General features: G+C 45.9%; 1 protein-coding gene across 9 annotated transcripts in view; it reads right to left on the bottom strand.

The window, feature by feature from the left end:
* CACNA1D (calcium voltage-gated channel subunit alpha1 D) overlaps positions 1-26562 on the bottom strand; it is a 368921-nt gene that overhangs the window by 74055 nt on the left and 268304 nt on the right. For 5 of the 9 annotated variants that reach the window (XM_040408273.1, XM_040408272.1, XM_040408274.1 and 2 more), the window contains 8 exons: positions 24280-24387; positions 23834-23886; positions 23384-23530; positions 13666-13867; positions 11916-12074; positions 10292-10402; positions 4682-4711; positions 3017-3100 (listed from right to left, as the gene is read on the bottom strand). In XM_040408273.1, coding sequence (XP_040264207.1) covers positions 3017-3100; positions 4682-4711; positions 10292-10402; positions 11916-12074; positions 13666-13867; positions 23384-23530; positions 23834-23886; positions 24280-24387 — 894 coding nt within the window. The remainder of the gene's footprint in view (positions 1-3016; positions 3101-4681; positions 4712-10291; positions 10403-11915; positions 12075-13665; positions 13868-23383; positions 23531-23833; positions 23887-24279; positions 24388-26562) is intronic. The other 4 variants (XM_040408281.1, XM_040408276.1, XM_040408277.1 and 1 more) reach the window with 2 other exon arrangements.

Below are 26562 nucleotides of genomic sequence, written 5' to 3'. Positions count from 1 at the left end.
AAAAAAAAAAAAAGCCATTGAAAAGCAATTGAAGGTGTTTGCATAACACATTTAGTTTAGATAACTTATAAAGCATGAGTGTTAACTCTACTACATCTGTATACATTCCATAAATCGTTATCCATAGACAAAGGCTGCATGTGCGGCTTCCTCCTCCTCAACCCTTCTCCTCTCTCCATGGACTTTTGTGTGTGAGGCTGGAGACAGAGATAGGAGCTATTAGGGTGAAGTGAAAGAGGAGTAAAGCAGTCTGAGAAGCCCAGCAGGAATCATAGTTTTTCAATAAGACATATTACAAAGTTTCTTATAGTCACTTGTAACTATTCAACTATAGAAAGCTGTTTTATAATTGGAGGTACGGCCTCAAGCACATTGTAGTTTGTATCTGTGTCCGATCCATATTTTTTGCAGATTGCACAGGGACCCGCTCAATTCTATGGGTCTGCAAATAAAACAGACAACGCGTGGATGTCCGCGTGTCCATTCCGCAAACTATGAAACATGTTTTATTCTTGCCCGTATTGCAGACAAGAATAGTCATTTCCAGTAACGGGAGTGAGAAAAATGTGGATTGCGCAGAGAAAGTATCCGTATTTTGCAGATCCGTGGTTTGTGGACCGGCTGTGTACATGCACACAGAGGCATAATGGACACTTCTGTGCATGTACACAACCGGTCCACAAACCACGGATCTGCAAAATCTCATTGATTTTAATGGTACTACTGGGGAGAATAGCGCAGTGTCTGAAGCCATTTTGCCCGCAAGGTCAATGAAACCTGACAGCACAGAGGCCCATTGATCAATTTATCAAAAAAAAATAATAATAAATGGGAACAATGGAAAGGTTTCTGTACATTTCATCATTATGCAGATAAATATCCCATTGTGAATGGAAGCTGAGAGTGTGAATAGAGTCTTATCATACAGAACATACATTTCCCAATAATTTAACACCTACAACCCCGCACAAGACCAAGCGCACTCTTTGTGTGATCACCCATCATCCTTCTAGCTGCTAGCAATGATCAAGGGCAAATCTGAAGCAAAAGTCTTGTGGAAAATGCAGAAAGAATCCAGAAGAGAAAGGATTTGTAGGAGCGGATGCAAGACGTGAACTCAAGGAAAACGCTGCTTCACAAGAACGTTCTCCACCCTGATGGACAAAACCCCATTCATCAGACCAAGGTTGGTTACCCAAAGACTATGAAACTATGGATGCGCCATCTCAAGAAGCAAGATATTGAAAATGATTACTTTATGACCCAGGACTGAAATAAATATATATATATATACACATTATAACATACAGGCTTTAAGCAGGAGCTGTCACCCCTCCTGACATGGCTGTTTTAGTAACTACTTGCATTCTCCATGAAATAACAATTCTGGAGCAATTCTTCTAAGAACAATGCTGTTCCTCTGTTATTCATCCTGGAAATTAGGATTAAATCGACAGCTGGGCATTACCGTTGGGGATAGGTCCCTACAGAGTCTGACGCTGTGTGGAGGGAAACACTCTCGAAAGGGAACACCCAGTTATCAATTGATTCATACATTTGCAAGGGGAATAACAGAGGAATGGCTCAACGTACAGTTCTAAGAAAAAAGGCTGCAGATTTTTTTATTTCATGGAGAATGCAAGTGGTTACTAAAACATACGTGTCAAGATTGGTGACAGGCCCGAGTGGTTAGCCACAGGGTAAAAGGTACTACTACTACTTATATTTACTAGCTACGGATACAAGCTATAGTTCATGGAAATGATCACCTCCAGACAACAAGGTCCTCCAGGGCTTTTCTGAGACTTTTATACTGATTGGTGGCGGTCCGACACCCGGGACGCCCACCAATCAGCTGTTTGAGATAGCACCGGCACTTACAGGAGCGCCACGGCCTTCTCCCTGCTCATATTGTATAGCGGCCGTGCTTGGTATCGCAGATCAGTCCTATTCACTTCAATGGGGCTGTGCCTAGGCCATGTGACTGATGAACGCGACGTCAAATGGTCTAGACCAGGGATGCCCAACTTGCGGCCCTCCAGCTGTTGCAAAACTACAACTCCCAACGTGCCCAGGTAGCTGTAGACTAATTTTTTCAACAGCTGGAGGGCCACAGGTTGGGCACCCCTGGTCTAGACTAAGCAGCCAGAAGGCTGCAATGCTACTCCAGGAGCCGGTGCCTTCTCAAACAGCTGATCGGCGGGGGTCATATCCATGTTATATATATATATATATATATACTGTATATAGTAGACAAACAAAAAAGTCTTATTTCTTCTTTTTTTAAAAAGGCAGCCATAACGCTTGCCTGACAGTTGTCTGAGGGTGCACGTCCCATTGCATACTGGGCCACAAGACAGGGGCATGACATAAAGCTACACAAGTTACTTACATTAACTTCGGTTATAGCAATATCTACGACGCTACCGACAACAATTAAGGCATCAAACGTGTTCCAAGCATCAGTGAAATAGTGCTGTTAGTACAGGCGAGGACAGGGCGAGACAAAAGAGAGATAAGTGGAGAGAAGAGTTACCACCGTCTGAAGGCTTTCTCTGAAATCAACCATCAGAAACTGTGGAGCATCAATGAATGTCTTAAACCATGATGGCACCCATTACACCAACACAGGAGGACCAGGCGTCATGGTTGAACGCATCCATAAACACAGGGGTCCAGCTCTATACACCAGAGGTACATTTGCTTTATTTATGCCGAGACCCCTAATGCCCTGGTCCAAAACTCGCTTTGAGACTCAGATCCAAATAAATGCCTCATCTGAAGACCCTAAAAACAAATCTGGAGGCTCTTTGTTTCTGTCCACGGCCATGTTGAAGACCGCCATATTGTCCTGAAAATTGAACAATAGACCTGAAAAGGAAAGTCTAAGCTTGGGAAGTAAGGACAGCAGGAAAAGTTGAAATCCTTCACCCTCAGCAGGAAAAAAAGTGTTAGAGATGCCGGTGACTTGTCCATGCGGTGACACAATAGTAGAAGACACAGGGGGAGTACTTACATCAGCTTCACTGAGGACCACGTCTACTATGCTGCCGAAAACGATGAGTGAATCAAAGGTGTTCCAGGCATCACTAAAATAACCCTGCGCACAGCGGCCAGAGGGGCAAATGGAGGTGGTTAACATTAACACTTCACAAAGCACGACAAACCAGACTGCGAGACAGGGCACACAAGCACAGAGGGACAGATGGCTTCCATATTGTCTAGGAAGTGGACTGAGTTCACTGCCAACCCAAAAACATTAGAATTATAGGAGGCTCCTCCAGCCGAAGCAAGGTTAAAGCAGCCCTCCAGAGTCCTCCTCACCAAGGCGGACTCTCCGCGGTTTAGGTGCAGTAATTACCGGAGGTTCATCCTTTTCTCACTGGGGGTTTATTAATCTGTACTGGTTTGCATTATACACTGCAGCCAATCAGAAGGGGCGGAGCTGCAGGGGGAGGAGCGGGCAGCAGCCTGAACCAATTAAGAAGCAGGAGGTGTGTCTCAGACTACGTCAGACTCTGCCCTAAAGGTAATGATTTGCATATCATTTCCTGCACATGACTGCTTCAGTCCTTTAGGGCAGAGTCTGATGTAGTCTGAGACACACCTCCTGCTTCTTAATTGGTTCAGGCTGCTGCCCGCTCCTCCCCCTGCAGCTCTGCCCCTTATTTAATACATGAAAAATGGGAACCTTGATGATGTCAAAAAAGTGTTCATAGTAAAAAAAAACACTGTGTTACCAGTATAGGACGTTCTACTCTAGAATGGGTGGCCCCTATAAACCACAGGTTCAGGAGAAAACAAAAGATTTCACTGGGGAGTTAAAAGGGCATCTGTCAGCAGTTTTGTACCTCTGACACTGGCTGACCTGTTACATGTGCGCTCGGCAGCTGAAGATCTGTGTTGGTCCCATGTTCATATGTGCCGCATTGCTGAGAAAAGTGATGTTTTAATGTATGCAAATGAGCCTCTAGGAGCAACAGGGGCGTTACCATTACACTTAGAGGCTCTGCTCTCTCTGCCACTGCCACGCCCTCTGCACTTTGATTGACAGGGCCAGGCATAATGATGTTTTCCCTGCCTGGCCTTGTCAATTAAAGTGCAGAGGGTGCAGCAGCTGCAGAGACAGCAGAGTCTCTAGGAGTAACGGCAACGCCCCCGTTGCTCCTAGAGGCTCATTAGCATATATTAAAACATCATTTTTCTCAGCAATGAGGGCCCATATGAACATGGGACCAACACAGATGCCTTCAGCTGCACATGTAACAGGTCAGCCAGTTTCATAAGTACAAAACTGCTGACAGATGCCCTTTTACACCTAGAGTGCAGAGACTGAGTCCCGATAGATACAGAATATATACCAGTGTATAACAATATACTTTTTTGTAGTAGGAGTTAATGGGGTTCTCTATTTGGATAACCCCATTTGTGTGTTTCCACCGTACGGAGAATAATGAAAGGGCTTGTCCGATTTGCCAAAGAAAAAGGATGAATGCGTTTTATCTTCTGGCGCACACTCAGCCACTTCCCAGCAATACTGATGAAATGAAGACGACAACATGGATTCTGCAGGCAGCATTGACATTTCCATTGACAAGGGGTAATATGGACAAGTCACAGCAAATTCAGCTCGTCATGCATTTCTGGGCAGAGGTTTACACGGCAGTCGCTTGTCACTTACGAGCCAACGTTTTTTTTTGGGCACACAAATCTGACAGATGATATAAATACAAGGTCAAATGGTGAGTCTCATACAGCGAGGTTATTCTTAAAGGGGTTTGACTACGAACAATTCTAACCTTGTAACCACAAGATAGGCGATAAGTGTCTGATCAATGTGGGGTCCAACCACTGGGATCTCAAATGGGGGAACATGGTACCCTGTTCCCATGATCCAGCAATCGGACCTCCCCCCAATCAGACAGTTATCCCTTCTCATGTGAATAGGGAATAAGGGGTCAGCTACAAGGCGACATGTTCATGCAATGTTTGTCAATGGTATCACAATGCAAATCCAGACATCTCAGATTTTGTGGCGCGCGTCGCAAGTCTCGCACGACTGTTCCTCCATTGACTTTAAAGGATAACTGTCATATTTATTTTTTTTTAAACTCGCTTTATTGAAAAGTAACAAGCAAGAAATGCAATAAAACAGTCACATTCAAGTACAATCACTTACATATCACAATGCCTGGGAGTAATACAGCAATAAAGGTTGTCCTATTTAAGTCATTGATGGTCAAGACGTTTCAGTAGTGCACTTAGCAGTAAGCATCCATACCAAAAATGATGACACATGGTTTATTCTCTACAATGAACATCGATCCGGATTGCCGCAGCAGGTAACAGAACGTAATGAGACAATCAGGTTATAGAGTGCAGATGATCTGCCGTGGCAGTCAGAGGAGAGTCGCACCAGGGTCCCCATATCTTTTGGTGCTTCTGTGAGCATCCTCTACGGGAATACATAATCTTCTCAAAGGGAATTATGTTATTGACAAGGGTCTTCCATTGAGTAATTGTGGGTGGCCTATCCGCCATCCACCTAAGAGCAATAGCTTTCCTGGCTAAAAACAAGGCCTCCCTAATGAAGGTGAGTGTGTAGTGTGGTCTCGAATCCTCGTCTAGAATTCCCAAGACACAGATCTTCGGGCAAACCGCCAAAGTATCTGGGATCAGGGAAGAAATGAGCTCCACTACCCCCCTCCAGAATGATTGAATGTAACTACAGTCCCACATCAGGTGCCAAAAATCCGCGCCCAACTGAGCACATCTATGGCATCCGGTGTGTGATCTTCTACCCATTTTATGTAGCCTAGTAGGGGTGAGGTAACACCTATGCAGAATAAATAGCTGAATCAGTCTGTTATTAAGGGACGGGGATACAGTTATCGGACCTTCAAGGGCCTCACTCCACTCACCATCTGTCAATGTGGGTATATTCCCTCTCCATTTACATTCTGCACTCAGTGGAAAGACTGAAATTTTAAGGTTGAGCAGATGTGTATATAAGGCGGATATCAGTCCCCTCGGTCCTTGTGTTCTAAAGACCCCAATGAGTGGATATTGAGATACTTGTCTTTTAAGAAACTGTCATATTTTTATTTATTTGCTATTTTATTAGAGCTAGGCATGTATACCAGAGTTAGTCTGTCAATGATTGCCAAAAGATCTGTAATTACCTTATAATAACAGCTTTCATTAATGTCCCCTGTCCCTTTCCACTGCTCCCTTAAAAGACCATTGCTAGGGATTGTCTGTCTCCAGCTAGGAAGACAGAGGGGCGGTCCTTCACACTGCATGCTGCATGCGGCTTCAGAGTGAGGAGGCGTGTCTCTCAGTAATACAATCTGATTGGCTGGCAGGAAGCTGCTGGCTACAGCATGTTTGTATGTGACCTGAGGGAAAGCAGTTTTGGCCTCAGAGAACTGGCAGAGGAGCCATCTTGAGAAGATCCTCATAATGTAGGATTCAAAACAGCTGTAACTAAGGGGGAAACTCAAGGAAAACAGTGGTAAGTGAAGAAACTAAAGATTGCTATATGCATTATGCTGCTGCAGCAGTAACATATGCTAAAATAGATTTTTTGATGAAAATATGACAGTTATCCTTTAATAGAAGTAGCACACGACGTGCAACTCACCTGTGACTTGACTGTATTTTCAAAGCCAAAGCACAGTTCTAAAATAGTCACTCGACAGGAAGTTGCACGTATTTTTGTGTCACACAACACACATCGTTGTAGCCGAACCCTAAATGTCATAGGAAAACCCCTTTAAGGGCTACTTGAATAAAAAAGGATTTCCTAACTCTTTTGTCTCAAAGTGGACTCCTAAGGCTGGTTTCACACGGGCGTTGCGGGAAAATGTGCGGGTGCGTTGCGGGAACACCCGCGATTTTTCCGCGCGAGTGCAAAACATTGTAATGTGTTTTGCACGCGCATGAGAAAAATCGCGCATGTTTGGTACCCAAACCCGAACCTCTTCACAGAAGTTCGGGCTTGGGATCAATGTTCTGTAGATTGTATTATTTTCCCTTATAACATGGTTATAAGGGAAAATAATAGCATTCTGAATACAGAATACATAGTAAAATAGCGCTGGAGGGGTTAAAAAATAAATAATAATAATTTAACTCACCGCTGCTGGCATCTCGTCTGTCTCCTTCTGTGCTGAACAGGACCTATGGTGAGCATTCATTCCAGGACCTTTGATGACGTCACTCCGGTCATCACATGATCCATCACCATGGTAAAAGATCATGTGACGTACCATGTGATGACCGGAGTGACGTCATCAAAGGTCCTGTAACTGTACTTAATGCTCACCACAGGTCCTATTCAACAAAGGAGACAGAAGGAGATGCCGGCTACGCGATCAAGTGGATTAAGGTGAGTTAAATTATTATTATTATTTTTTTAACCCCTCCAGCGCTGTTTTACTTTGCATTCTATATTCAGAATGCTATTATTTTCCCTTATAACCATGTTATAAGGGAAAATAATAATGATCGGGTCTCCATCCCGATCGTCTCCTAGCAACCGTGCGTGAAAATCGCACCGCATCCGCACTTGCTTGCGATTTTCACGCAACCCCATTCACTTCTATGGGGCCTGCGTTGCGTGAAAAACGCAGAATATAGAGCGTGCTGCGATTTTCATGCAACGCATAAGTGATGCGTGAAAATCACCGCTCATCTGAACAGCCCCATAGAAATGAATGGGTCGGTATTCAGTGCGGGTGCAATGCGTTCAACTCACGCATCGCATCCGCGCGGAATACTCGCCCGTGTGAAAGGGGCCTAAGAGTTCCCAGCCATGAACTGTGTATTAGATTGCTGTAAATCCCATTGATCTGGGGCATCATCATTTATATTAATGATCAATTATAAAAACAGAACTTTTCAAAGTTGCAGGAGGAGATGGAACACTTACTATTAAAGGGAATGTCACCCTTGAGTAATGCTGTGGTTTTAATGTGATGTATACACAGTAGGTCTAAGGTCATCATATATCTTTATAGTGCACAGTAAAGGGGCGTCTCATTAATACAATACCCCAATGACCGGCTGGTACCCTAAAAACCTCGACAAATACCCTCTGTAACACACCAGCTCTGCAGACTGCTCAGACTGTGGAACATTTATGGGAGCTGATGAACATCTCACCCACCTAGGAGAAAACCGGCTCACTCAAGGCTCTACTACATATACCAGCTGGTTTTCTCCTAGATGGGTGAGCTGTTCATCAGCACCCAAACATATTCAACATGGCAATTTATACTATGTTCTGACTAGAGATAAGCGGATTTCTTACAATTCAGTTCTGGTCCGTTTCGGCCAAATTGCCAGACCACTTCAATTGGGGTCTGCATAAATTCAACCCTAATCAAATGTGCACTGATTGTCTGGAAAAGTATTTTCCTCTCTCTCTCTCTGATTGTCTCTCTATTTTCCATCTCTTTCTATTATTCTATCTCTGTCAGTCTCTTTTTTCTGTCTCCCTCTCTTTCTCCCTTCCTCTCTGTCTCTCTGTTTCTATCTCTGTCTCTCCGTTTTCTCTCTATATTTTCTCTGTCTCTCTCACTCTATTTTCTGTCTTTCTCTGTCTCTCTCTTACTCTATCACTGTCAGTCCCTCTTTTCTATCTCCCTCTCTTTCTCTGTGTCTCTCTTTTTGTCTCTATGTTTCTATCTCTGTCTCTCTCTGTTTTATCTCTCTCTCTCTGTTTCTATCTCTGTCTCTCGCTGTTTTATCTCTCTCTGTTTCTATCTCTGTCTCTCGCTGTTTTATCTCTCTCTGTTTCTATCTCTGTCTCTCTCTGTTTTATCTCTCTCTCTCTCTCTGTGTTTCTATCTGTCTCTCTCTGTCTCTCTCTTACACACACAAAAAATTGGACTTAATAAAATCAGAATTTTTTGAAAAGTTTGAGTAAAATTTTCGAATTTCATAATCAATTCTCTCATCTCTAGTTTTGACTTAGGCCGTTTTTCGGCAGGACGGTCTGACAGTCTAACATGTATGGGGAGCTCCTGACAGATGATGCCTAGGGATAGACGGACCGCTGCTTGAAGTTTAAGCCCCAATCCTTTTGTTCTCCTGGGAGACAAACCATCACCAGAAGTGTCTCGCTGCAGCTTTTCCTCTATCCCCATCGACAGAAAATACATGCTTGGCCAAACCCGGCAAGCATGTCTATGGGGAGCCAGGAGAGGTGGCTGTCAGCTGCACGACTGCTCAGCCGACACCTGTAGAAGGCGTGTAGGCACTAGTAGTGAGTAGTCTAGCTACATATTATAGTCCTTATTAAAGGGGTTATCCTGGAAAAGATAATGATGACCTATCCTCAGGATAGGTCATCATTATCCCATTAGCAGGGGTCCGAGTCCCGACACCCCCGCCGATCAGCTGTTACAGGGAATCGCTGCGCTCACTGAAGCTCTGGTGAAGGATGCAGCTTTCCATGCCCAGCACCATACATCATATAGCAGGTGTGCTTGGTATTGCAGCTCACGACTATTGACTTGAAAGGGACTGAGCTGGAACTAGGCCACGTAACCGATGTATGAAGACGTCACATGGCCGAGGAGCTCATGGAGTGCCTGGCCTTTTCTAACAGCTGATCGTGGGGGATGCCGCGTGTCGGCCCCGCAGATCTGATACTGATGACCTATCATTATCTTTTCCCAGATAACCCCTTTAAATAAGTTTCTGGAAATAGCATGCAGCCACATTTGGTTACTTTATCTCCCAGCGTGAGCTGTCTGCAGAGCTAGTGTACACGGATCAGTATCTTCTAGAGGGTTATTAGAGAAACGGTGCAATACTTTTCAGGTCATTTCTCATAGTAAGCCTCTGGGTGTGAGCTTATAATATACTGCTCTTGACCAGCGTACTATACTGATACTTCCACTTCCAAGAAAATACGCTTGGACAGAGAACCACTGCTTCAGGAATAAAGCTGTTGGATGGAATAGTCTTCTATTGCTTCATCCACCAAATATGTAAATATTGAAACGTTAGATCACAACTAAGGCCTTTGGTCAGTGATTTCCATCAGGGATTGTGAGCCAAAACCAGGTGCGGATCAAAAACACGGAACAGGTGCAGATCTTTGCACGATATCTGATCTCTTTGGAGGCTCCATTCCTGGTTTTGGCTCACAATCACCGACGTAAATCACTGACTAAACGCTGATATGTGAAAGAATCCTGGCTATCATCATCAACGTGTTGACATCCACCAGTCTAGCCCTCCCCCATTCGCCATATTCAGTTCTGTGCTCATCGCTTACCTTCGGTTTGAAAGCTATAAGTTTCAAAACCATTTCTACAGTGAAGACGGCAGTGAAGACCATATTCATCACGTCCATGACATCATTAAAGATTTTCGATTGTCCGTAATGCTGGAAAACAGTCAAATTGTGCTGGTGAATGAATTGTCTTTAGATAATCCACTAAAGCGCAAGCACACAGAGGGGAATTTATCAAAGATGTACACCAGTTTTGTGGTTACAAAAGTCGGAAATTTTTGCGCAAGGGCAATTTGTAGAGAATTTGTGATTTTTTATTATTTTTTCTTTCATTTTCCACCGCTCACAGCCATTTTCAAAAACTTGGGTAGGGCTCAGCAGAAGGGTGGGACTACTCGTCCTGATACATTCATCATCATTTACGCCAGATTATAGCTGAAATCTACTGCAGTCTATAGCTGGTGTACTGCAGATTTCAGATTGTGGCGCACTGACAGTACAAGTATTAAGAGGCGTGCACCTCTTAATAACCTTGGTGCATCTTATTCCAATGGATGTATTAAAAGGCAGCCTTCTTAAAGGGGTTCTCTGTGAATTCATAAAATAAAAATTATTTAAATATTACTTTATTATAACTATATTCCCAATGACCTTTCATTAGTTAGAATGGCTCGTTTTGTCTGGGGAGCAATCATCAAGGAAAATAAAATGGCTTCCGTTCTATTAGTACACACAGAGCCTGTCCTAATCACACATCAGGACAAGTTACTTCAGAGCACTGACCTGAAGAGCTGCCTCATCCTCCTTTGTGCTCTGCTTGTCAGGGATTATAATTCTGAATAAAGTTGATAAGAACTTTACCTGAATCTCTGTAGGAACGGAGTTCATGAGGAGATGCAAAGTACAGAGAGGACAGACAGGACAGACTGTGGTAATGGAGACTTTATACAAGAACTGCTGCTCATTATCCACCCCCCACCTCCTCTCTGTCTCCTCATGAACTCCATTCCTACAGAGATTCAGCTGAAGATCTTATCATCTGTATTCAGGATCATAATCCCTGACAAGTAGAGCAGAGATGAGGATGAGGCAGCTCTTTACCTCAGTGCTCTCCAGTAACTTGTCCTGCTGAGTGATTAGGACAGGTCTTGTGTGGACTAATAGGGCGGCAGCCATTTTATTTTGCCTAATGATCGCTTCCTAGACAAAACGAGCCATTATAACTAATGAAATGTATTTGGGAATGTATTTATTATAAAGTGATATTTAAGTATTTTCAGTAATTTTATTTTAGGAATTCCTGTAGAAACACCTTTAAGTCTGCCAAAACGGCTTCATGTACAATATATTCCCTCAGATATGAAGATATGTTTGCATCATGTGAAATATCATATTCTTGCATATCTCCTATGTGCTTTTTCTTAGACAAGGTAAATCTTATGTTAGGGACATGTTTGGCTGACAGTGACACAGTAATTCTGATGTCCAAACTGACAGAATCCAGACCACCACAAACATTGCCTGCATCCCGCCACCTGCGGAGAAGTGACAGGGTATTTCATTTCTGCCGCCCTACTCTATTACCGAGTCAACCTGAACCTGTGATTCAGTGAATTCACCATTTACAAATCAACTGGCACCAAAAGAACCTTCCCCAGTTACGTACCTGCATAGCCAAGCACAGTGTATTCAGCATGATGAGAACAAACATGATGTACTCAAACCCAGTGGAGTTGACGACATACCAAAACTTGTACTGGTAGGGGTTCTTGGGGATGTATCTTCTGAGAGGACGGGCTTTCAGTGCATACTCCACACACTGTCGCTGCAGGTGGTGATCGGTGAGATTGTGTTACACAAGTCATATAAAAAACATACACTGCACACTGATAGTAAAGGAAATCTGTCACCAGGTTTATGGCTGCCCGATCCGAGGGCAGAAGAAACTGATGAGAGAGACCCTGGTTCAAACACTGCGAAGCCCAAGAGGTATTCCGGTTTTAATGGTTACATTGATTTATTTAGAGAATAGGATGTTGAACAATTTTCTAATATACATCTATTTAAAATTTTGCTCACAGACTATTTTTTATATCCATACAGTAGCCTTTCCCTAAACATTACGGCCCATTTTAGTCCTGTAAAATGCATCCATAAGAGAGATGGATAGGATTAAACATGGCGTCAGTCATGTGACCCTCCAAAGTATCATGTGACCTGTTTTTTCTAACAGGTGAATAGTAGTGTACTGGGGAGGAGAACATATACGGTATATACTGTATTATTACCTGCAGCAGCATCTCATCATGTCGGTCAGTGTCTGTGTAAAAAGCAGGTCTGTGTATGTTTATTTATTTACACTAAACTTTAATAGCAACATGACAACATCACGTAGAGACAGGCAGCCATTTTACAGCATCAGATGGCCATTTTACAAATCACCTACAGACAGGCAGCCATGTAAGTACACACAGTAATGCAGTTACTGTAATAACCACAATAACAATTATTCCACCTATTTACTTATCACATGATTGTATCCTGTGTGCTGACCCCCTGATTTAGTGAATGTCAGGGATTATATTATTTGAAGTATCACAGGACTGATGCCATGTTTCAGTTCAGCAGTGAAAACACTACACAAAACTACTACATAGACTATACTATTCTATTGCATATAGGGGTCAACCGCCTGATATAAGAAAGGTTTTTAAAAATTTTGGTAAATTTTAGCAATGTGCCCATGCTCTGGAGTCCTGGTATTCATGGACTACTGGTTCAGCCCCCACACATACATCTGCGGGAGGGTGGGGGGAGCACCAGCTCAATACCAGGACACCAGCGCTCTGGTCCCACTGGAGCCATTCACCACTAAGTGGAGAAGCAAGTGGAGAAAACCAGTTTAGCAGGGTCATGTGCCCAGCTTTGGGATTGGAGAAACACTGCAAAACAGGTAAGAACTGTGTTTTAGAAAGGTAAAGCATATGGTGAGCCAGAAATAGTTGCTGATTTACCTGGGGTCCCGGAGAACCCCTTTAAGGTTGTCTTCAGAAGAGTGACATTAAATTTGTCAGTGTTCTGGCTACTAAAAATAAACAATATTTAAATGGACAGCATACAGATGTTGCCCGCGTTCTGTCTGTTACTCTCGAAGATCCATGTAAGTCAATGGGGATGGATCAGTTTTCTCTGACACAATAGAAAACGGATCCGTCATTGCTATAGAAGACATAATACAACCGGATCCGTTCATGACAGATGCATGCCGTTGTATTATGGTAAAGAAAGCGTTTTTGCAGATCCATGATGGATCTGCAAAAAACGCTAATGTGAAAGTAGCCTTACATTTTAAGCTTCTGGATGTATATGGCAGGTTCATGAATGTGCTCTGAGCAAAAATATTCAGAATACATTACCTGGTTCTTGTCCAGCTCACAGTTCTTGTATTCCTTCTCTCCCTGTTCTTGAAATGTGACGATAACGAAACCCACGAATATGTTCATCATGAAGAAAGCAATGATGATGATATAGATGATGAAGAAGATGGAGATTTCCACTCTGTTGTTGTAGATGGGGCCGACATTTTCCCCGTTGGAATCGATGGCCTTGTACAAGAGTCTGGGGAAGTCAGGGACAAACACCTAATGACTTCATAGACGGGCATAAAGAAATTAATTTAACGTGTTCCCATGTTTAACTATAAATTACAAACGGCAGTTGTCGACAGATATTAACTCTTTAACAACCAGAGAGTTTTTGTCCTAAATGACCAGACCCTGGTTATGGATTTTGAGTCTGTGAAGGTTTAACGGCCCTACATTTTTATTTTGTGGGCTACTAAAATAACCCTAGGCGGCAAAAGAGAAGACAGAAGCATTTATAAATCATTTCTGTCTTCTCATGACCCCAGGTCATTTTTAAACCAGTGTCGAACATTTACAACTTAAAACAGTCTTAGGGTCCATTCACACATCCGTGTGTCTTTTGCGGATCCGCAAAACACGGACAGCGGCAATGTGCGTTCCGCATTTTGCGGACCGCACATTGCCGGCACTAAGAGAATATGCCTATTCTTGTCCGCTATTGCGGACAAGAATAGGACATGTTCTATTTTTTTCAGAATCGGAATTGCGGACCCGGAAGTGCGGGTCCGCAATTCTGGATCGGGGCCGCACATCGTGCAGTCCCATAGAAATGTATGGGTCCGCAATTCAGTTTCCGCAAAATGAGGAATGGAATTGCGGATGTGTGAATGGACCCTAAGGGCGGGTTCGCATTAGCGTTAGGGAATTCCGTAACTCTGTTATAACAGAACCTATAACGGAATTCCCTAATGCCATTGTGAACCCGCCCTTAAACAGGTTAAACAGTGCAGCTACCATGTATTGTTTTTTGGCTATTCTTCAAACCTGCTGTAAACTTATTCACAATGCATATTTTCTCTCTCCACTCTCTGCTAAGTGGGTTCACTCTCCCCGATGTGATGCTAGTGTTGTGTTCAGCACTTTAAGCCAACCAGGAGTTTCCCAACATCTACTCCTCCTCTCGCAGCATGCAGTCTCACAGACACAGAGAGAGAGACACTGCAGTTGCACTCCCCTCTACCCTGCCTACTGCATCATGCTAGATACATTTTTTGGGAAGTGAAAGAGAACAGTCACAGAAAACATACTGTATAAGTAAGGATTTAATATGCAAAAACAGGGTCACATGTACAGTACAGACCAAAAGTTTGGACACACCTTCTCATTCAAAGAGTTTTCTTTATTTTCATGACTATGAAAATTGTAGATTCACACTGAAGGCATCAAAACTATGAATTAACACATGTGGAATTATATACATAACAAACAAGTGTGAAACAACTGAAAATATGTCATATTCTAGGTTCTTCAAAGTAGCCACCTTTTGCTTTGATTACTACTTTGCACACTCTTGGCATTCTCTTGATGAGCTTCAAGAGGTAACATAGTAACATAGTACATAAGGCCGAAAAAAGACATTTGTCCATCCAGTTCGGCCTGTTATCCTGCAAGTTGATCCAGAGGAAGGCAAAAAACCCTGTGAGGTAGAAGCCAATTTTCTCCACTTTAGGGGAATAAAAAATTCCTTCCCGACTCCAATCATGCAATCAGAATAACTCCCTGGATCAATGACCCCTCTCTAGTAGGTAGTCCCCTGAAATGGTTTTCACTTCACAGGTGTGCCCTGTGGGATTTCACAGGTTTAATAAGTGGGATTTCTTGCCTTATAAATGGGGTTGGGACCATCAGTGGCGTTGAGGAGAAGTCAGGTGGATACACAGCTGATAGTCCTACTGAATAGACTGTTAGAATTTGTATTATGGCAAGAAAAAAGCAGCTAAGTAAAGAAAAACAAGTGGCCATCATTACTTTAAGAAATGAATGTCAGTCAGTCAGCTGAAAAATTGGGAAAACTTTGTAAGTAAGGGCTATTTGACCATGAAGGAGAGTGATGGGGTGCTGCGCCAGATGACCTGGCCTCCACAGTCACCGGACCTGAACCCAATCGAGATGGTTTGGGGTGAGCTGGACCGCAGAGTGAAGGCAAAAGGGCCAACAAGTGCTAAGCATCTCTGGGAACTCCTTCAAGACTGTTGGAAGACCATTTCAGGTGACTACCTCTTGAAGCTCATCAAGAGAATGCCAAGAGTCTGCAAAGCAGTAATCAAAGCAAAAGGTGGCTACTTTGAAGAACCTAGAATATGACATATTTTCAGTTGTTTCACACTTGTTTGTTATGTATATAATTCCACATGTGTTAATTCATAGTTTTGATGCCTTCATAGTCATGAAAATAAAGAAAACTCTTTGAATGAGAAGGTGTGTCCAAACTTTTGGTCTGTACTGTATATAACCCAGAACTATTTGAAGTTAGCTAGGTGACAATGCCCTGACAATATGTACCGTTATTACATATTCCCTGTACAATGTATCCTTTTTCTCCAGAAAAATCATCATTAAGATGCCAATATTTTCTGTTTGTAACACAGCAAATCATATGGATTTTAGAATTTTTTTTGTTGTTTTGGGCAGAGATAAAATTTTGTTAAAGGCTATATACACCTTCGGAGGCAGTTTTTGTTTATGATTGCATTGTACTCATTTCTGGCTAAAAATCATATTTTCAATTGGCCTTTAATAAAGGGTTAACTGTTTTTCTAATTGTGTGACTGGTACTTTCGCTTTAACTTTGTGCCGGTCATCTAATAAACCTTATCTATAAACTAGAGGTCATAAACACTCATTTAAGCCACATTCTTCTCAGTAAGATAAGAACTGAGTTATAATGAGTGTTTATAATGTCAGAGATCAGAGATAAGGAGCCCATCAGTTGGGGAGCAACAGAGAAAATCCAGAAGCTGCTAGTAAAGCATCTCAGCTATGTACAGAAAAAAGGGCTCCATATTTTTAATAAAGGTCAAGTGAAAAAAAGGAGATTTTTTTGTGAAACTCACCTGTAAAATCTTTTTCTCGTCTTTTCCATTGGGGGACACAGACCATGGGTATAGTTTAGAGGTATTAGTAGGAGGGACACTATGCAAATACAAAAGAGAGCTCCTCCTCCTCGGGCTATACCCCCAGGCTCCACCAGGAGGAACTCAGGCGTTGAAAAAGCAGTAGGAGAAGGAGAAAGAAAAAATAATGGAAGCCACCGGACCAAAACCCGTGAGGTCCAACCACAAACAGAACTGAACTGAACCCCTCCTGCAACAGGCAGAATGGGTGGGAGCTGTGTCCCCCAATGGAAAAGATGAGAAAAAGATTTTACAGGTGAGTTTCACAAAAAATCTCCTTTTCTCGTACATTCCATTGGGGGACACAGAAGATGGGACGTCCCAAAGCAGTCCATGGGGTAGGAAAAAACATCAGCACCACCAGGAGGAACGTCCAACGGTCAAACAGAAACCACAGCCTGCAAAACCCTGCGGCCAAAGACAGCATCAGCCGAAGCCAGCGAATGCAACTGATAAAACTTCGTAAAAGTATGCAAGGGCGACCAGGTGGCCGCCTTACACAGCTGAGACGCAGAGGCACGATTACGACTTGCCCAGGAAGCTCCCACCGCCCTAGTGGAGTGAGCGGTAATCCGAGCCGGGGGAACCCTACCGTGAGCGTGATAAGCCGCGGAGATAGTCGAGCGGATCCATCGCGCCACAGTGACCTTGGAGGCCGCCAGACCCTTACGAGGTCCCTCGGGAATCACAAAGAGGGAGTCTGAATGGCGGACTGAGGCGGTAGCAGTCAGATACACCTTCAGGGCCCGGACGTCATGCAGGGAATGGAGAGCGCGTTCCTTGGGGTTTGCCGGAGAGCGACAAAAGGAAGGCAGGACAAGATCCTCGTTAAGGTGGAAGGGAGAGACCACCTTGGGCAAAAAGGAGGGAACCGGACGGAGCACCACCTTATCCTGGTGAACAACCAGAAAAGGCTCCTGGCAGGAAAGTGCGGCCAGCTCCGATACCCGCCTGATGGAAGTTATGGCCACAAGAAAGACCACTTTCCAGGTGAGAATGGTCAGGGAGACCTCCCTCAGAGGCTCGAATGGGGGCCGTCTGCAGGGCGCGCAGAACCAAATTGAGATCCCAAGGAGGTAAAGGGGGGACGTACGGAGGGACCGAATGCGCCACCCTCTGAAGAAAGGTCCTCACAGGACCCAGGAGAGCAAGGGACTTCTGAAAAAAGACAGCCAGAGCCGAAACTTGACCCTTCAGGGAACTCAGCGACAGTCCCATCTCGAGTCCGGACTGAAGAAACGAGAGCACCATCGGAATGGAAAAACGAAGGGGAGGGAAACCCGAGTTCTCACAAAAGGCAAGGAAGGCCTTCCAGGTACGATAGTAAATCTGGGAGGAAGCCGGCTTCCTCGCTCTAATCATGGTTCTAACCACTGAATCCGAGAACCCCCTCTTCTTCAGGATGGCGGTTTCAACACCCACGCCGTTAAAAAGAGCGACTGTAAATTCCGGTGGAAGAGCGGGCCCTGAGACAGTAGATCTTCTCTGTCGGGAAGAGGCCATGGGGCATCCGCCATCATCCAAGCCACGTCCGAGAACCATGCGCGGCGAGGCCAATCCGGGGCGATGAGAACAGTCGGAATCCCTTCCGCCTCGATCTTGCGTAGAACCTTCGGCAGCAGAGGAAGTGGAGGGAAGACATAGAGGAGGCTGAAGTCCTGCCACGGAGACACCAGCGCGTCCACCCCGTACGCCTTCGGATCCCGGGCGCGAGCCAAGAACACCGGGAGCTTGTTGTTGAGCCTGGATGCCATCAGGTCCACATCCGGACGGCCCCACCGGTGGCAGACGTCTTCGAATACATCCGGATGCAGAGACCACTCGCCTGGATCCACCTTGTTGCGGCTTAGAAAGTCCGCTGTCCAGTTGTCTACTCCTGGCATGTATACTGCTGACAACACCGGAACGTGCGACTCTGCCCACAGTAAAATTCTCCTCACCTCCTACATCACCGCCCGGCTGCGGGTCCCGCCTTGATGGTTGATGTAAGCCACAGCCGTGGCATTGTCCGACTGAATCCTCACCGGGCGGCCAGCAAGGAGAGGAGTCCAATGGGAGAGGGAGTGGAAAATTGCCGCCGCCGACCAAACTCCCTGAACCGTGCGGGACAGGAGAACTCCGCCCCAACCCAGGAGGCTGGCATCGGTGGATACGATCGTCCAGGAGAACGGTAGGAAAGATCTTCCCGACGTCAGGTTCATAGGGGACAGCCACCAAGGAAGAGCTGCCCGAACCCGCGGAGACAGGCGGATGCGAGCGTCCAGACCACGAGAGGTCTTGTCCCAGAGGGAAAGGATCTCCTGTTGCAGCGAACGAGTGTGAAACTGTGCATATGGTACGGCCTCGAAAGAGGCCACCATAAGACCCAGGACCTGCATGCACTCCCGGATGGAGAGACACGGGGAGTGCAGCAAGTGCGACACTGTCCCCTGGATCTGGGAGGACTTGGAGACTGGAAGAAACACTTTGGCGGTCGAGGTATCCAAAACCATCCCCAGGAAGGAGAGCTCCTGGGACGGGAGGAGAGAGGATTTTGGGAAGTTGATCAGCCAGCCGAACTGTTCCAGAGTCTGAACAGTGATCCGGACGTTGTCCTCGGCCTGCGGAAGCGAGGGGGCCTTTATCAGGATGTCGTCCAGGTAGGGCAGCAAGGGAATGCCCCTGGTGCGAAGAAGCGCCATGAGCAGCGCTAGGATCTTGGTAAAGACCCGAGGGGTGGTCGCTAACCCGAAAGGAAGGGCGACAAACTGATAGTGTCGGCCACCAATGGCGAAGCGCAGGAATCGTTGGTGAGATTCTGCAATAGGAACATGCAAATAGGCATCCTGGATGTCTACGGACGCGAGGAACTCCCCTGGAAGAAGAGAAACAATAACGGAGCGGAGGGATTCCATTCGAAACCTCCGCACCCGCAGAAACTTGTTGAGCAGCTTCAGATCCAGGATCGGACGCACCGACCCCTCTTTCTTTGAATAGAAACCTGTGCCCTGTTTCTCTGGGGGAACTGGGGTAATAATCCCCGGTCTAGAAGGGAAGAAACTGCAATCAAGAGATCCGAGGCTCGGGCCGGATCCCCCGGAACGTGAGAAGGGAAAAAACGTTCCGGCGGTCTGGACGCAAATTCTATCTTGTAACCCGACGTTACAATTTCTATAGCCCAGGCGTCCTGAACATGAGCCCTCCAAACCTGCTGATAAGAGAGCAGCGGCCCCCCACCACGAGGGGTGGGAGCGTCCCTTTATACGGAAGACTGCTTGGGAGCAGCAGGGCGGGCCGACTGTGCCCTCGGGCGCCATGAAGGCTGGGGCATGAAGGAGGGCTTCTTGCGGGAGTCCTGTGACCCCCCTGCGGAGGAAGCAGATGACGTCCTGCTAGAAGAGAAGCGGCGAAAGGACTGGTACCGGAAACCGGAAGACCTGGTCCGAAAGGGGCACTTGGACCTGGGTTGGGGAAGATGAGTGCTCTTGACCCCAGTAGCGGCAGAGATGAACTCATCCAGCTGAGCCCCAAAAAGTCTGGAACCCTCAAAGGGGAGGTTAGCAAGGGAACGCTTAGAAGAAGCGTCGGCATCCCACACCTTCAACCAGACCTCTCTGCGCTGAATAACCGAGAGGGCTGAAATGCGGGCAAAGAGGGAACCAATGTCCATGGAAGCCTCGCAAAGGAACTTGGAAGCCTGAGACATCTGGAGAACCGAATCCAGTGTGTCAGCAGACGAATCTTGTTCCGCCAGGTCTTGGTGGTGGCGCTGCAACCACACCGAGAGGGCTCTAGCCACCCATGCCGAGGAAAAGGCAGGCCGCAGGGACGTCCCCACCAGTGAAAAAATGGATTTGGAAAGAGAATCTAGGCGCCTGTCCACAGCGTCCTGCAGAGAGGAGCCGTCTAAGACAGGGAGGGCCGTGTTTTTGGCTAACCTGGCCACCGGGAGATCCACCTTAGGGGGAGAAGACCACTTTTCCACACTGTCAGCCGGAAAAGGGTAAAGCATATCCATGCGCTTGGTGGCAGAGAACTTTTGATTAGGACGGTCCCAGGCCCTGGATATGACCGCAGAAAATTCCTCATGGACAGGAAACACGGCAGCCTCCGGCTTCTTGGGCGGGAAAAGGGCGAACTCCCGACTAGTGGAAGGAGGAGAAGCCCCTTGGAGATTAAAGGTGTCACGGACAGCTGCCACTAAGTCAGCCACCATGGTGGAGAGCTTAGGTGGGGGGTCTCGCTCCATGACCTCGTCCGAGCCGGACAATTCCCCATCAGACCTGCGCTCCCTAGGGGGGGAAGAGAGTCATCCGAACGCACCTCTAGACGCGGGGGGAAGCGGAGTCATCCGAGTAGGGATGCTGCCGCTCACGCTGCCTCTTAGCGGTGTTGTGGAAATTTTATTAGGATGTGTATTTAATATATTGTGTATTGTCATCATGTCTCTCAGTGTCAGGGTAAACCATTGGAGTGGATATCTTCCCGTGTATGTCCTGTTACAGCTGCTGGGCGCAGAGGTCTCCGTCGGCGAATGGTCCATGTGCTAAGCACTGGGCTGTGGGCCGGGGGAGACTGATGTGTTCAGCAGAGCAGTGTTTTGTTGGCTGATGTATGGACGCCAGCTAGGGCCCCTGCGCAAGACGCAGATTTATTGGCTTGGCATGGATGCATTTGTTAGGAGAACAATATAACGAAAGGAACGTGCGTTTGTTGTCTCTAGTGCGCCTGATCAGCCGCTGGAGATAATGACGTTGTCCTGTAAATAAACATGCATGAGGATCATAGTAATTTTATCTGGCATTGATCACTGAGCAAGGCTGGATAAAATTAGCTCCAGTGGTAATGGTAGGTTATAGTATACATGTGTTTGTTAGCTAGGTTATTCTAAATGATGGTGTCTTATCTTCCTGTATGTTATCACTTCCTGTATCCTTGTCTTGGGCCAGCCCCTTTTTACACCTTTTGTTAGTAAATAAAGGTGAGCAGACTGAGAAGGGCGGAGGGAGTCTCTCAGGATTTTCAACCAAGATGGTAACAGATGTGTGGCTCTCTGACTGGGGTTGAGGGAAGGGGGACTCACCTTTTTCCTTACACAAACTTTGATGCGAGCTGATTGCAACTATTAATATTTACCACAACACCGGTCAAGCGTCCTCTGCGGGAACCACTGAGAGGAGATGGAGTGGTTGGCGCAACAGGATTGGAAACTGCCATACGTTCCATAAAGGACATGGCTGCCTTGGCGACTAAGGCCAAATCAGCGGCCACGCTGGACATGGCAGATGCCCAAACGGGAACCGCAGGCATCTCAGAAACAGGGGGGGAAGGGGGGGGCTGGGCTCGGCAAGCAAAGGAGGAGAAGGATGATCCTGTCCAGGGGCAGGGCAGGAGGCACAGACACTAGAGACCGAAAGTGGCAGAAGACAATTGTGGTCCTAGAAGAGGTCTTGGCAGACTTAAGGGGGGCCCCAGGCTTAGGCCTGGTGGCAACCAGAATTAAAAGCTAAAAGAGTCCTACAACCCAGGCAACAGCACAGACCGGAGAGGAGCAGGGAGCAGCCAAACGACAGAGGAGCTTCCCAGCAAGCTGCAGCAGACGCCAGAGCGAAGCTCAGAGGCTCCGCCCCCACGACGCATCACACCGCCCCCTTAGAAGCGCGAAAAGAGCGCGCGCGCTTTATGAAAAGAAATAGCCCCCGCCGCCGAAGCGGCGTAGCGGGGGTTAATGAAAGGAGACGCGGCCCCAGAAAGAAGCAGGAGGCCCGTTGCCGGCTGGTGCGGAGTGGTAGGAGCGAAGCCGCACCGGCGCCAGGCTGAGAAGCCGTGGATTCACCCCCTGCAGGGAAGGAGTCTCAAAAGGTCCCAGCATAGTGCCTCCAGATACCCCATCCTGACAGAAAAAACATCCATTCCCGATTCACCCAGGCGGCCCATAGACGGCAAGGTAGTGGGGGGGGAAGGGGGAGCAGAGGGGATTACAGCCATACTTATCTGCTCCTGCAGTCTTCTCCCTCTGTTCCGTACCAGCAGGGCTCACCTCTTCAGACATCTGACTCCCTGAGTACAGTGCTCTGGATGGAGGGCAGCATCAGGTGACCCAGGGGCTGGTGGGATGCCGGAGCTAACAGGTCGAGCCCGGATCCACTTGTCTTCTTGGGGTAAAATATTGGAGGCAGCCAGGCAGCGTCCAAAGACGGCGGCGGGCACTCCACGGGGGACCAGGAAAGCGCAATGCTGACCTGTGTCCCCATCTAGAAAGAAAATAACTAACCGGAGTAGATTAATACAAGTCTCATCCTCCTTCACTGGACACTAAGCAAAGACGGAGTTCCTCCTGGTGGAGCCTGGGGGTATAGCCCGAGGAGGAGGAGCTCTCTTTTGTATTTGCATAGTGTCCCTCCTACTAATACCTCTAAGCTATACCCATGGTCTGTGTCCCCCAATGGAATGTATGAGAAATGACTTTTAGCTCAAAATGAGTACAATGCAATAATTAAAAAAAATTGCCCCCAAAGGTCTACATAGCCGTTAACACATTTTCAGATATGAAGACATAAATGTATATTCATATGTGCATAGAAGAAAGTTCAACTTTACAGATTTACTATACATACGCTGGCCATCCCTCAAAGGTGGAAACTGTGAAGAGTGCCATCATGGCCGACAGAACATTATCAAAATTGAATTCACTGTTATTCCAGTGTCTCTCTCGGATAGAAGGGCTGTTGACGTCGCCATCCTTATACACAATGTACTTTCCCCTGGGAGAGAAGAGAATGTATGAATGAAATTTCTACAAGAGGAGCATAGTTTTACTTTACAAACATCGGTCAAGTCGCATTACCCCAAACCTTATAGATGAGACAGCTGTACCTTGCATGATCTGCTGCAGCCAATCACTGGCCTCAGTGGTCAGGAGACAGACATAGTGGCATCTCCAGTGAGAGACTGTTAAGGTCGCGTAAAACATGGAAAAATGCCACTAGTCTCAGCTAGTTTCAAGGGGTTTTTCCCACATTCAGGAAATTGATGGCCCCCTCTTCAGCATAGGACAAAGAACTTACTTGCACTCTTCTGGCGTCTGCTTTGCTTCATCTGAACATCGGTAGAACTTGCCCTGGTTTTAAAAGAAGAAATGCCAATAAGTACTACAACATCAGAAAGACAGCCCACTATGGAGACAAGCAGGAGCAGAGGAATAACTAGACCAGGGATGTAAATCAGCTATTTCAAAACTACAACTCCCATCATGCCTTGACAGCCTACAGCTAGCAGGGCATGCTGGGAGTTGTAGGTTTGCAAAGGCTGGAGGGCCATGAGCTTGACATCCTTGAACTAGACTTTCCGGGGTCCCAATGCAAATTCTGTAATAAGGTTCCCAACTATCCCATACTATTTATAGTAGTGGTCTCCTCCTATGAGGCAGAAACCTTATGGGCCCCCTCGGGCTCGGACCACTGCAACCATAGCACCCTTTCCTCCCTGGAAAGTAGCAAGTTTGCACACTTACCTTAAACAGCTGAACGCCAATACAAGCAAACATGAACTGTAGCAAAGTGGTCACAATCATGATGTTACCGATAGTTCGGATGGCGACAAACACACATTGGACGACATGCTGAAGGAATTTAACAAAGAAAACGCGGATGTATTAAAATACAATTATGGAAAGTGTGTGTATAAGAATACATAATAAACCCCTAATAACTGGTAGCTTTTGGAAGTAACTTATTTATAGTGTATGGGCCCTCAAGTGGGTATCAAATAACAAATATGATAAAAATACAGCAATCATCTTCGATGTGTAAGCGCTGAAATGGAAAGGTAGGGTTTATCTGCTGAGCACAGTATCTTCCACCCAGCACCACTAGGGGGAGCTTAGCAGCAAACTATGCAGTAAGCACCTGAGCTCCCCCTCGTGCTGGCTGCAGACACCAGACTTTTACCATTTCATATTTTGCCTACGAAGGGATGGGGAGCTCGTTAATTAGCACTGAATATTGGCCCTAAAAACGACATCTTAGACCATTCACTTTAAAGGGTTTGTGTCACTTCAGCAAATAACATTTATTATGTAGAGAAAGTTAATACAAGGCACTTACTAATGTATTGTGATTGTCTACAGTACAGACCAAAAGTTTGGACACACCTTCTCATTCAAAGAGTTTTCTTTATTTTCATGACTATGAAGGCATCAAAACTATGAATTAACACATGTGGAATTATATACATAACAAACAAGTGTGAAACAACTGAAAATATGTCATATTCTAGGTTCTTCAAAGTAGCCACCTTTTGCTTTGATTACTGCTTTGCACACTCTTGGCATTCTCTTGATGAGCTTCAAGAGGTAGTCCCCTGAAATGGTCTTCCAACAGTCTTGAAGGAGTTCCCAGAGATGCTTAGCACTTGTTGGCCCTTTTGCCTTCACTCTGCGGTCCAGTTCACCCCAAACCATCTCAATTGGGTTCAGGTCCGGTGACTTCGGAGGCCAGGTCATCTGGCGCAGCACCCCATCACTCTCCTTCATGGTCAAATAGCCCTTACTTTCAAAGTTTTCCCAATTTTTCGGCTGACTGACTGACCTTCATTTCTTAAAGTAATGATGGCCACTCGTTTTTCTTTACTTAGCTGCTTTTTTCTTGCCATAATACAAATTCTAACAGTCTATTCAGTAGGACTATCAGCTGTGTATCCACCTGACTTCTCCTCAACGCCACTGATGGTCCCAACCCCATTTATAAGGCAAGAAATCCCACTTATTAAACCTGACAGGGCGCTTACCCCTGCCGTCTCCCTAAAGCGGGGGACACGACAGGGATGCCCCCTCTCTCCACTCCTCTTTTCAATTTTTATGGAACCCCTCGCCTGCAGGATACGGGCTGAACCTAGTATAGTGGGGTTTGGGGGGAGAGGGACGGACGATAAGATATGTCTATATGCAGACGACGTATTGCTCTATCTGAATTACGGATGGAGAAGCGTCCCAGATGTTATGCGGATAACAGAGGAATTTGGTAGAATTGCCGGATATGAGATAAATTGGGGAAAGTCTGTACTCTTCCCCCTGAATCGGATGCCCCCCCTGAACGATCTCAGGGTCAGAATTATTACTCCAACAGACCACTTAGATTATTTAGGGATAAAAATTGGCAGCACCATCAGGGACTACAATATATTAAATGTTACCCCCCTAGTCGGGAAAATAAGGGAAAAAATAAGGGTCTGGCAGAAACTTCCGCTTTCGCAGATTAATAGAATTGCCTTGATTAAAATGGTTCTGTTGCCCTGGATATTGTACACGGTTAGTTGCTGCCCTGCCTGGATTGAGGATAGTGTTTTTAATTTGATTGATCGATTGATAAATGACCTGATATGGGGCAGAAAAAGGGTTCGCATCAAGTTACAATACCTGCGAATGGCGGCAAGTAACGGTGGCCTTGGCCTGCCTCACTTTCAAATCTATTACTTGTGTTCACAACTACAGTGGTGTGTTAATACGGGGGATGGAGTACTATTATCCCATATTCTAGGGCAATGCCAACAGCATACATACAATATATTCAGCATATTGGAATCCGGGCTTCTGGAGTGTGTGGATTTTGTCTGCCCCATCGGGGCAGCGTTACAGAAGACCTGGAATAAAATTAAGGTACTTACTCAGGCCCCTCAAGTTCTGGATTTTACCCCGCTATGGGACAACCCTGCGTTAACAGAGTTTCTGGCCCTTAATGAAAACGACTATTGGACTCGGAGAGGTATTACATTATTTTCACATATATACACGAAAGGG

Source organism: Bufo bufo, chromosome 9 (assembly GCF_905171765.1).
Source record: "Bufo bufo chromosome 9, aBufBuf1.1, whole genome shotgun sequence".
Lineage (NCBI taxonomy): Eukaryota > Metazoa > Chordata > Amphibia > Anura > Bufonidae > Bufo > Bufo bufo.
Note: the sequence above shows the minus strand (reverse complement) of the source record. Positions and strands in the feature narration are given on the sequence as shown.